The 12,792-nt window shown below is 38.5% G+C and overlaps 1 protein-coding gene across 2 annotated transcripts in view; it reads left to right on the top strand.

Moving 5' to 3' along the window:
• The first annotated feature begins 2,535 nt into the window (after positions 1 to 2,535).
• The window catches only part of GUCA1C (guanylate cyclase activator 1C), a 48,202-nt gene continuing 37,945 nt past the window's right edge, over positions 2,536 to 12,792 (top strand). For both annotated transcript variants that reach the window (XM_031662986.1, XM_031662987.1), the window contains exon 1: positions 2,536 to 3,803. In XM_031662986.1, coding sequence (XP_031518846.1) covers positions 3,600 to 3,803 — 204 coding nt within the window. In that variant the 5' untranslated portion in view covers positions 2,536 to 3,599. The remainder of the gene's footprint in view (positions 3,804 to 12,792) is intronic.

The raw sequence follows: 12,792 nt of genomic DNA, 5'->3' as shown, positions 1-12,792 counted from the left end.
TTTTTTATGTGATATATATTACAGATATTTTCTAACAAACTTTTAAGTTTTGTTTTTATGGTGTTTTGAGTCATCTGGGATTTTTTAAAAGATTATGATTGAATTTCCTTTTGTTTATGGCTTCTATGGTCATATTTAGAGAGGACTCTCCCATGCTAAAATTATAAAATAATTTTGCTTTGTTTTCTTATAGTGATTTATATTGTTAAACCTATGATTCATCTAAAATTTATTTTGGAGTGAGAAGTAAGTTAGAAATCCTTTGTGTGTATGTGTGTGTGTGTGTGCATCTCCACATAGCCATAGCTTTGTACCAGAATTATTCATTGATAATCAGTTATTTCCTATGTCTTACCATACCACCTTTACTGCATATTAAATTCTTATTTGTAATTGAGCCTAGTTAAAAAAAGAATCTATTTATTTTTCATTGAGTGCTTCATCTTTTCTCATGCCAGATTCATGTTGTTTTTGGTAGGGCTACTTAATAATTTTATTTTTCAAAATTTTTTGTGCATTTTTTTATGCTTGATTCTCAGAATTACATTTTGTAGCCCCCACTACCCCTCAAATTCTATTTATATTTTTTAGATGGGGGTTTTTGGTGATAATACAGATTAATATGGAGAGAACTGATATGTTTTTAATATTAAGTCTTTCTACCCAAGACCAAGATATGCCTTTGCATATCCTCAAGTCTCCATTGGAACCCTATACTACCATTTTAAAATTTTCTTCAAATACATCTTGCACATTCCTAGTTATATTTATTGCAGTTAGATTTATTTTTTAGCCTATCATAAATGGAGGCTTTTTCCCATTATCTTATGACTGGCTAATGTTCTATACAGCAAGACTCCTGATTTTTGGACTTCAATACTGTATTCAATATTAGAATTCTTATTTTACAAATAACCTTAAAGTTTTTTTCTGCACCAGCAAATGATCATTGTGCAGGTTTTCTTTTTGTTTCTTTTTTCTTTTTCTTTTTTTTTTTTTTTTGAGACAGAGTTTCACTCCTGTTGCCCAGATTGGAGTACAATGGCACGATCTCTGCTCACTGCAACCTCCGTCTCCCGGGTTCAAGCGATTCTCCTGCCTCAGCCTCCTGAGTAGCTGGGATTACAGGTGCCACACCACCATGTCTGACTAATTGTGTATTTTTAGTAGAGACTGGGTTTTGCCATGTTGGTCAGGCTGGTCTCGAACTCCCGACCTCAGGTGATCCACCTACCTCGGCCTCCCAAAGTGCAGGGATTACAGGTGTGAGCCACTGTACTTGGCCAATTTTCTTTAAAGTACATTTATATGAAGAAACAGTTTCTGGATCTCAGGTCCTTATATTCTTGATCCATCCAAAGTTTTCCTTCCTCAAAGGATTTTCTTGCCTCCTTGAAAACTTTTACTACCTTCCTCTGCCATCGTCTGTACCATTTTTTCTTTAATTTAAAAATTAGTGATTAATAAATGTTAATGGTGATAAGAAGTCAGTGCCTCTGAGCATCCTCTGGCAGACATTTAGAAAGAATCTTAAAGGGGACTTCCCCAAAGAATGCTTTTTGAAAATTCTAGCAGGATATTTCTCTCATTCCAAGCTGAATAATCTCGAGGCTGAGTCCTCACTGTCTCCCCTTTGTCCTTTTTGCTGTCTAAAAAAGAATATCATTCACTCTAATGGTTTCAGGTAATTCTTTCAAATTGGTATGATAAGTTTCACATTCTATGACCTTATTTTCACCTTTTTTTTTTTTTTTTTTTAGACAGAGTCTCACTGTCACCCAGGCTGGAGTGCAATGGCACAATCTCAGCTCACTTGCATCCTCTGCCTCCAGGGTTCAAATGATTCTCTTGCCTCAGTCTCCTGAGTAGCTGGGATTACAGGCATGCGCCACCATGCCCGGCTAATTTTTGTATTTTTAGTAGAAATGGGATTTCACCAGGTTGCCCAAGCTGGTCTTGAACTCCTGACCTCAAGGGATCCACCTACCTTGGCCTCCCAAAGTGCTGAGATCACAGGCATGAGCCACTGTGCCCAGCCCTATTATTTAATTGTGACATCAAAATGTCCCATTGAGAGTCTATATTGATATGTTTGAAACAAAATTAACCATATTCACCATAACCACCACCACTTCTGGTCAACGCAATTCATTTAGGCCCCGATGGCTCCTTCTTAGGAATCAAGGATTTTATAATAAACAGGTAGTCAGGACTAAGGAATAGAGACAAAGACAGAAACCAGATGTGTGAACTGGGCCAAAATGGAAATAAAAGAAAGAATTGAGTGAGGTTAGAAAAGGAGAACTGTAGACCAGGCACTGTGACTCTCACCTGTAATTCCAGCACTTTGGGAGGTCAAGGTGGATCACAAGGTCAGAAGATCGAGATCATCCTAGCTAACACGGTGAAACCCCATCTCTACTAAAAATACAAAAAATTAGCCTGGCGTGGTGGCAGGTGCCTGTAGTCCCAGCTACTCAGGAGGCTGAGGAAGGAGAATGGCATGAACCTGGGAGGCGGAGTTTCAGTGAGCTGAGATCGCGCCACTGTACTCCAGCCTGAGCGACACAGCAAGACTCCATCTCAAAAAAAACCACCACCACCACCAACAACAACAACAAAAAAGGAACTATAATTCAGGAGTAACAGAATTATATTCCACCTGGGGTTATCTGGTTCTAAGTATGGTTGGTAGCAAAATGGGTTGAGGACCACACAAAGCATTCATTTCCACTACTGGACCTTGGATACAGTTCTTAGGTCCATTGACCCTGTTCTTAAATTCATTGGCAAATGGGGCTTGGTTAGGACAAGATTAGCCAGATTAGAAAACTGGAGTGAGATAAAGCTCGCAGGCCAATGGCATGTGTAGATACTTGAGAGACCAGAAACAGGTAAGAACAGAGGGTAGGGGAGAGAAGGGACGACCAACACCAGAAGACACAGCCCAATATGTTCCTTTATCTGACTGCTACATCTAAAGCTCTTCTTACTACTATTTGATTCTCTCTACCTATTTTTCTCTCTTATACATAGACTTCTTTTTAATAATACTCAATGTATGATTTTTTCATGTAAAAATGTTATCTAAATTTATCTTCACAATACTCAGGTATGAAAAGGCAGATACTTTTATTCCTATTTCACAGATGAGGAAACAGACAAGAATGTGAGTAATGTTTCAATGTAGTTAATAAGTGGTAGAACAAAGCACAGAATCTAGGCTCCCTGATTGCACCTCAAAGTTCCTGCCATTAGACCCACTGTACCACTCCATAATATAGGCAAAATTGATGGCTAACAATATAACAAGGGTCACCCTCTCTAAAATATTGCCTCTTCCCTTCCCAAAAAACTATGTCTCTGCATGACTGTAAGCATGTTAGTTACCAACTGCCAAGTGACCTTGGTTTTAAAACTGGGCAGATGAGTTAATCTCACTGGCTTTCTATTCTTATTTAGCTTGTTGCTGTAAGAGGTTTAGAGTAGCTTTCTGAGGGCATATGTTAGCCTTCAGTTTTAGTGAGGAGTAAGGGACTAAATCCAGCGAAAACTTACGTGAAAACAACCTGAGGAAAAGCTGTAGACTGTGAGTCAAGATGGGGAATGGCAAATCTATAGCCGGTGATCAGAGAGCAGTTCCTACACAAGGGACCCATGTGTGGTACAGAACATTTATGACGGAATATCCATCCGGCCTGCAAACACTACATGAATTTAAGACACTTTTGGGTCTGCAAGGTCTGAATCAGAAGGCCAATAAACATGTTGATCAAGTTTATAATACCTTTGACACGAACAAGGTAAGGTCTTTTACTTCTCATTTCATTGGAAAATGCTATGGTTCTGCTCTCTTTCCTTTTTTTCCCTATAAAATAGCCTTAAGTAAAATGTGTGCATCCCACTGAATAGAGAGGTCTTCAGACAACTCACAGCTTGTAGGTAAGTGAGTCATTAAACACTTTTAGTACTGACGGCATGAAAATAATTGGGAACTAGCCTCTCCCACCCTAGGAAGTGTTCTGCATGTAGGGGGTTATTTTAAAACCAAATTAAATCTCGGCATGGAACTCTAATGCTATCATTTAAATAAATCTAATAAGTACAGATTGATTTACAAAGACTGTTTTCGAAGTATTTAATGCATTGGTGACATTTTATAGAAAAGCGAATTACAGGACTCTGCTTTTAAAAGTGATTGCATCTAGATTGGCAGATATAATCAATACAAATTAGCCAACATGTTGTCTGTACTCAAAAGTTAGAATGCTTCATATTACTTTTTTCCCCATAGTTGACCAATTTAGTTTGGGGAAAATGGAAACTTAACAGTTTTAAATTCAGACAAATTTTTATTTCTAAAGATGGTTACTCAACTATTATCTTGAATTTACTCATTTCTGAGGAGCCATAGTGCATTTAATTTCATTTCTTGAAAAAATAGAGAAAAGAAAAGAAGATATGGAATTGAAAAAAAAAAAAAAAAGAGAGACAAAAAAGCAACAACCTGAAATATCAGGCTCAGGTTCTGCCTGCTTTTACTTGTTTATTTTGGTTATTTTACTGTGGATTTGTATATTTCAAAATGTGTAGATGTTGATTCGAATAAAAAGGAACAGAGAAAATACTAATAGAAAAGAAATGACTTTAGAAGGCCATCCAATTGATAATAGAAGAGAAAGAAGGGGAAGTAAATTGAATAAAATTTTTAAAAAACTGGTTGTTCGATAGGATGTTTAGAATTTAGCACAATCCTTTAAACCAAGAAGCAGGTGACTTAAAAGGAGATATCAGGCAGGAACTTGGGAAAATTAAACCTGTGCAAAATTAACAGCTATTTTAATCCTTGTAGCAATGTCAGGAACAGATTTCTTTAGGACATTATGGTATGGTCTTTTGTGCTTTGTTACCAAACATAGTTAAGCACTGCCTGTTTAGCATGACAGTGCTTTCCTCCTCATAAATTTTACTTAGTGTCGATGCAAGCAAAAGGCAATCTTCAAGGAGCTGACAAATCAATGGGAAAAAGTGGCAGATTCCGCTTTTGTTATTAATCCTGAAATGTGTTCCAGATACTATAAGCATGCTGCCATGTTGTCTTTATTTGCCTCTGCCTGTGTATGTGTCTCTCAGCTCTCAATCTCACTTCTCTCTTTCTTTCTCTCTGTCATTCTCTGTGCTTCACTCTTTGTATGGCTGCTATAAGCAGCCCAATATCAAGATGAAAGTCTGTTGCTCTAGACAGCAGCTTCTTAGGCTCTGAGTACTCCTGAGAGGTTAGAAAATGAGCTATCATAGAGTTTTACTCCAAAGGCATTGATGTCATATCCCATGCCAGCAGTTTGGTTGCCAGCCCAGTATTTGTGAACATTTTACATGTCAGGGGTTCACATGCAAGAACAGGAACATGCGGAAAGGAGTGCTGGGTGGAAGCAAGGATCTGCTGCCAGATGAAGCAAACTGGCAAGGAAGCAGGGGCAATGTCCAGACAGGTGTGTGTGTCCTCAGTGTGAGAGCCCTCTCAGTGTCCACCACAGGAATGGCCTGACCCATCCCGGGAGCTTAATTTAGATGGCTTGGAAGTTCTGCTGCTATTCCTCAAAGACATTTTATGTTTGCTTAGGAAGGAAGTGAGCCGAAGCAGTAATGACAAATGCCACAAAAGCTGTGGGGAATCTCAACATAAAATCAGGTGGTAAAATGACAAGAGTAAGGATTGTTCATTATCAAGTGATACTAAGAAATGATGTGCCATTATGCACAGAAAAAGTCACATATTAGATGAATTGATAAAACTAGCATCTGTCCAGAATCCCCAAAGATTTACTGTTTCTATGCAACTTCTCTGCAGTTTTCTTTTTTTCTTTGTGATTTTATAAGTTTGACTTTATTTTTAAAATTTTATTTTTAAAATGAATTTTGTGTATGTCTAAGGTATACAACATGATGTTATGGGATACGTATGCATAGGAAAAAAATGTTACTGTACTGAAGCAAATTAACATATCCATCATCTCACAGAGTTACCCATTTTTTTTTGGTCTTTGTGGCAAGAGCAGTAAAATCTACTCATTTAGCATGAGTTTCATATAAGTACAATTTTGTTACTGTAGTCCTCGTGGTGTGTAATGAATCTCCAGACTGGTTCCTCCTACATATCTGCTACTTTTATCCTCTGACCTACATCTCCCCATTTCCTCTTCTCCCACCCCACTCCTTGTAACCACTCTATTTGATTTTTTTTAGATTCCACATGTAAATGAGATCATGCAATATTTTTCTTTTTCTTTTATGTGCTATAGATGGAAATTATTTAAAAATGCATGTCATACTTTTCTACCTCCTCAAAGTGCTGGTAAAGCACTTTCTTGATATATCAGGGTCATTATTATGAACAGCAGTTGTTACATTCTGTGTAATACCGTGGGACACCCATTCCCATTGAAGTTTCTGGAGCTGTTTCCTAATGTTAAAAACCCTGAAAATTTGTGCTTTTATCATTGTGTTTGCTTTTTCTTGTTGTTCTGTCTTTTCTCCTCCTGTCAAACTCACATTTCACAGCTTTCTTATTGTTATAATATTCATGAGCTTTTGATTTTTAATGTGCTGTTTCTAACCTGGCTTTGGATTGTATTCAAGCTAAGCAACCCTATTAGGATAGTGCTTAAAATAAAAGTAAATACATTCTGAGATTTAGAGCATAAAATTTATAATAATATTTTTTAGCTAATCACACAGCATGGTGGGTTTCTCCTTGGCATTCAATAACAATAACACTTTCTGAGTTCAAGGATGTGGGGAAAAGAGAGACCTTACACGCTGTTGGTGGGAATGTAAACTAGTACAGCTATTATGGAAAACAGTATGCAGGTTCCTCACAAAATTAAAAATAGAACTACCATAGGAACCAGAAATCTCACTTCTGGGTATATATCCAAAGGAAATGAAATCAATACGTTGAAAGGTTATCTGCACTCCCATGTTTGTTGCAGCACTATTCACAACCGGCAAAATATGGCATCAACCCAAGTATTATCCATCAGCAAATGGATGGATTAAGAAACTGTGCTGTGTATATGCAATGGAATACTATTCAGCCTTAAAAAACAAGGAAATCCTGTCATTTCCACAACATAGATGAACCTGGAGGACATTATGCTTGGTGAAATAAGCCAGACACAGAAAGACAAGTAAGGCGTAATCAACCTCACTGATAACGTGAAGCCTAAGAAATTCAAGCTCGTAGAAGCAAAGAGTAGAATGGCTGTTGCCAAGGACTGGGGTTGATGGGGCAGAGGAGTAATAGGGAGATGTTTGTCAAAGGGTAGAAAATTTTAGTTATGCAGGATGAGTAAGTTCTGGGCATCTTGTACAGCATGGTGACTACAGTTAATAAAATATTTCATACTTGAAAATTGCTAAGAAAATCTTAGATGTTCTCACCACAAAAAAGATAAGTATGTGATAAGGTGATGGATATGGTAATTAGCTTCATTTAATCATTTCACATTGTATACACATATAAAAATAACATATTGTATACCATAAATATATATAATTTTTGTCAACTATTCTTTAATAAAGCTGGAAAACAAAACCCACTTTTTGAGTGGTTATGATGTGCCTGACACTGTTCTAGGTGCACTGAATAGATGAACACATTCAACCATCACAATGGTAATGGAACCTATTTTATAGTAATGTCCATGGCCTTGGCACCTCAGACCTTTGGGTCTTTAGAATTCAAATTATGCTTGCCCCGAGTCCATGCTGCCTGGGCTTAGACTACTGCCAATGATTGAGTGCAATAAAAATACTAAGGCTGGGTTATTCGTAACAGACAGGAGAGTCCTCTGTCTACAGGCTTTGGCTCAGGGATTCCCTGGCAGCTTTGCTGGACCTTGGGTTGCAGGAATGCTTAGGACACTTCTACCAACCTTCCCTCCCTCTCTTCTTCACCTGGATCAGATTAACATCATGGTCTGACAGCTGACTCAGCTGTTACAGACTCCCTCCCTATTTCCTTCCACACATGCATTTCTCCAAGTAAAATACTTAAATTGAGTTGAATAGGTCTACTATCCTATTAATAAGACTCTCAGAAAAAGAGGCCAGAGAAAATAGAAGATTATGACAAAAGAAATCAGAAAAAATGGCCACTGCGGTGGCTCATGCCTGTAATCCCAGCACTTTGGGAGGTCGAGGCAGGCAAATCACTTGAGGTCAGGAGTTCAAGACCAGCCTGGCCAACATGATGAAACCCCATCTCTATTAAAAACACAAAAATTAGCTGGGTGTGGTTGGGTGCACCTGTAATCCCAGCTGCTTGGGAGGGTGAGGCAGGAGAATTGCTTGAACCTGGGAGGTGGAGGTCACAGTGAGTAGAGATTGCACCTTTGTACTCCAGCCTGGGTGACAGAGTGAGACTCTGTCTCAGGAAAAAATTTTTTAAAAAAAAGGAAAAACCAGAAAAATTTCCCAGATCTATTAGACACAACTTTCACAAGGCCCAGCACAATGTGCAGAAAGACATCAACATACAGCATGTTCTGAGAAATTTTATAAGAAGGGTAAAGAGAAAATCCTAAAGTCTTCAAGAAAGGAAAGAAAACAGAAATAGAAACCAAAATAGCATTGAGTTTCTTAACACCAACACCAGAAGCTAAAAGTGGGAAAAAAAAAAACCTTCCAAAATTCTGAGAGGAAATTACCGAGCCAAATCAAACATGAAGAGAGAATAAAGACATGCAAAGACTAGAAAATTTATTTCACACTTACTTTTTTTTAAGGAAGCTCTGGAGTAGGTGCTCCATCAAAAATGAGGGTTTATTTATCTGTTCTCACTGCTATAAAGAACTGAGAGTGGGTAATTTATAAAGAAAAGAGGTTTAATTGGCTTACAGTTCTGCAGGCTGCACAAGAGACATGGCTGGGGAGGCCTCAGGAAACTTACAATCATGATAGAAGGGTGAAGCACGTCTTTACATGGTGGCAGGAGAGAGAGGGTGGAGGGGAAAGTGCTACACACTTTTAAACAACCAGATCTCGTGAGAATTCACTCACTATTGCGAGAACAGCAAGGGGAAAACTGCCCCATGATCCAATCACCTCCCACCAGGTCCCTCCCACAACATTGTAATTGAAGATTACAATTAAACATGAGATTTGGGTGGGGACACAGAGCCACACCATATCAGAGGACATATATCAACAAACAAGGAAAGAGGAATCCAACGTAGGAAATCAGGTAAGGGCAGTCTCAGGATCATAGAACAGGAAAGTCCAGATCAACAGCTATATGCCGAAAACCCATTCAGCTGCTAATCCCAATTGAGAAGGAAAAAGGGGGACCCTGGGAGGAAGACCTTAAAAAATGACATTGATGAATCAGCTACTATGTTTGCGGATTTCATAAGCAATATTAAATTGTTAATAGATATTTAACAAATCTGGTGCTGCATTTGACTAAAAATAACAAGGCTAAGTACAAGAAAAACTACCAAAATTTAAAATGAAATACCTTAAACATGTTTATTGTGAAAATTTTCCACATACAAAAGTAGAATAGCTCTCATAGACCCATCACTCAGCTTTAGCAATTATAAAAATTTTGCCATTTTTGTTTCATTTGTCCTCCTACATGTTTTCTGTTTTTTTAAAAAGAAAAAATATTCCAACATTATGTAATCTGTCCTAAAAATATTTATTATTCATCTATACCAATAAGGACATTTTTAAAACATAAGTACTATGCCATTAGCATACCTAAAAATAACAGTAATTCTATCTTAAACTTTAAATTGACAAATAATGGTATATATTTATGGGGTATATGCTATAGTATGATATACGGTTGACCCTTGAACAACACAGGTTTGAACTGTAAGGGTCCACTTACAGATTTTCTTCCTTCTCTGTCACCCCTGAGACGGCAAAACCAACCCTTCCTCTTCCTCCTCCTCAGCCTACTCAAACGTGAGGATATCCTGATGAGGATGAAAACCTTTATCATGTTCCACTTCTACTTAAAGAAGAGTAAATGTATTTTCCTTATTATTTTCTTCATAACATTTTATTTTCTCTAGCTTTATTGTAAGAATACATTATACAGTACACATAACATAGAAACTAAGTGTTAATCAACTGTTTCTGTTAGAGGTAAGGCTTCCAAGCAATAGCAGGCTATTAGTAGTTAATACATTGTGAAATGATTAACTCAAGCTAATTAAAATATCCAGCATCTCACATACTTATCATTTCTTTGTGGTGAGAACACTTAAAATCTACTCTTTCAGTGATTTTGAAATACACATTATTATTAACTAATAATTGCTAATACCATCTACTACCCAGTCTATGGACAAACTTTCCTGATTATTTCAATCATACACTTTTTTTTTTAGATTCTTGATTTGAGCTAGGATCCAAACAAGGTGCTCATGTTGCAATTGTGATTATGACTCTCAAGTCTTCATTTTTTTTCTACAATAATTCTCTAATCATCTCCTTCCCTTTTCAAGCCGATGATTTGTTAGGGAAAGTGAGTCATTGGTTCTGTAGAAGATCCCGCATTCTAAATGTATCTGATTGTCCTCTTGTTGTGTCATCTAACTTGCTTTTGGTTCTTCATATTACCTATAAACTAGTATTTAGCTGTAGAAACTTAAATTCAGGTTTGTTTGGAAAGAATACTTCACAGGCACATAATTATTGGTTGTCTTTAGTGAATTGTCTGCTAGGTTCAGGTGATGTCAGGCTGATTACAATGAGGCAATTACTAACTCCATGTAAAACAAGGAAGTCAATAATTTTGGTATGCCACAGCTATGCAGAGAACAAAATGTACCATAGCCTGGGCACGGTGGCTCACGCCTGTAATCCCAACACTCTTGAAAGGCCAAGAAGGCTTGAGTGCAGGAGTTCGAGACCAGCATGGCCAACATAGCACAACCTTGTCTCTAAAAAAATACAAAAAAATGTAGCTGGGCACACTGGCTCACACCTATAGTCTCAGATACTCAGGAGGCTGAGGTGGGAGGATCGCTTGAGTCCAGAGGGGTTGAGGCTGTGGTGAGCAGTGATTGCACCACTGCACTCTAGCCTGGGTGATAGAGACCCTGTTTCAAAAAACAAATTACCACAATCATTAAAATGAAACTCTGACTTTTAGATTAACTACAATTAAGGGAATCTGGTGGGAGAACAATAGTGTGCTGGTGAATGCTTCATTAGCTCAGAGGGTTCAAGGGCAGGTAACTCTGGTGACATTTGCTGATTTCCATAGAGTAAATACTCGTGCGGTGGCCAATTTTCAAGCTAATGACTGTTTAATACTTGGCTTATACAATTTAACAATCAGCTCACTCTGGCAGATGAAATACGCTCCAGCACATCATTGGGTTATATGAGGGTCATAAAATTAAATACTTCTCTTTTAGTATAACAGGAAGCTAATGTCTAAAATTAATAAATCAAGATATAAGAATAAGCATCTTAATTACAAACATTGAGTAAAGACTAGGAAAAACCCCACAAGTTCAGTGTTTTTAATTATAAGCCTTTTAGTTGTATTTCATTTTAAATATGTACATGTTCTATGTACATGCTTAAAAACAAGATTCTTTAAAAATTTAAAGATAGCACAGAAGACAGCAAATCTGAGTAGGTGAGGGCAGTGATGGAAACTGCTCCTCTCAAAATTAAAGACTTGGCAACACAAGTTCCTTAGTTTCTACAACTGGGAATCGTCCATTCCATTATGAAAATTCTACTGACTTGAAAGCCGATGTCCTAGACTGGTGCAAACGTGTCAAAACATAAAGTCTCTATGATGAGTCCAAAATGAAAGTATGTGGCTCCGTGGTCAGTGTTACACCTAAATCAGGTGAGATGATGGGACTTGAAGTTAGGTGGGCTCCAAAGACCAGCCACAGCAACCACCACTGCCAACGCAAAACCTGTTGACAGCCTGGTGAGCCTTTGAGGGCCAGGTGCGGGACAGCACAGATACAACAGAAACTGTAGATTTTTGTTGCTGGCCATTGGTTCCTTATAGGCAGTGAAAGTGGGGCAGGGCCTGCACTATTCTCACCTAAGCATCTATAGGCTTCACCTGGAGATTGATACCAAGCACCCAGTTCTCGGGAAAGCACTTGCTGTTCTGGGAATGCACCTGCACTCTGGCTCTGCTCCTAGGGAGTGCACAAAGTGGAACTTGCTTCTGCTCTGCTGACATCCATGCAGAGGCTGAGGATGAAGGAGCACCTGGCCCTGCCACTCATCCTGCACTCTGCACTTCAGGCGTGCTGCCTTCTTTCTCACCCCCCGTTTACTCCTCTCCAAGTCTCCTTTCTCTTTTGAAGGGCAAGTGGTGCATCAATTCATCCTCATGAAACAACAGTACAGAAATATGAAGAATAAGAGGATTATTGACCCGCTGAAATCCCACATTTCCCCAGAACGGGCACCTATTATAGCATGATGGCAGACAGGAGACAGCAAACATATTTACCGAGTGATTACATAAAATGATAGGGAGATGTGCTGAACCCCTGTTAACCTTCATAAGGAAGGCACCAGGTTAAAGAGGCCAAACAAGCTGCCCAGAGCCAGCAAATGAGACATGGGGTTTCATGAGGGTCTTATATACAAGAGAGAGAGCCCAGTGGCAGGGGCTGGACAACATGACTACATGGCCCAGTGGTGGCAGGCTGGTTAGGAAAACTGCCGTCGCTTCCCAACAGCATGCGGTTGCTATAATGTTTTCAGTTCAGATCCTCCCCTTAATGACCT

Source organism: Papio anubis, chromosome 2 (genome assembly GCF_008728515.1).
Source record: "Papio anubis isolate 15944 chromosome 2, Panubis1.0, whole genome shotgun sequence".
Lineage (NCBI taxonomy): Eukaryota > Metazoa > Chordata > Mammalia > Primates > Cercopithecidae > Papio > Papio anubis.
Note: the sequence above shows the minus strand (reverse complement) of the source record. Positions and strands in the feature narration are given on the sequence as shown.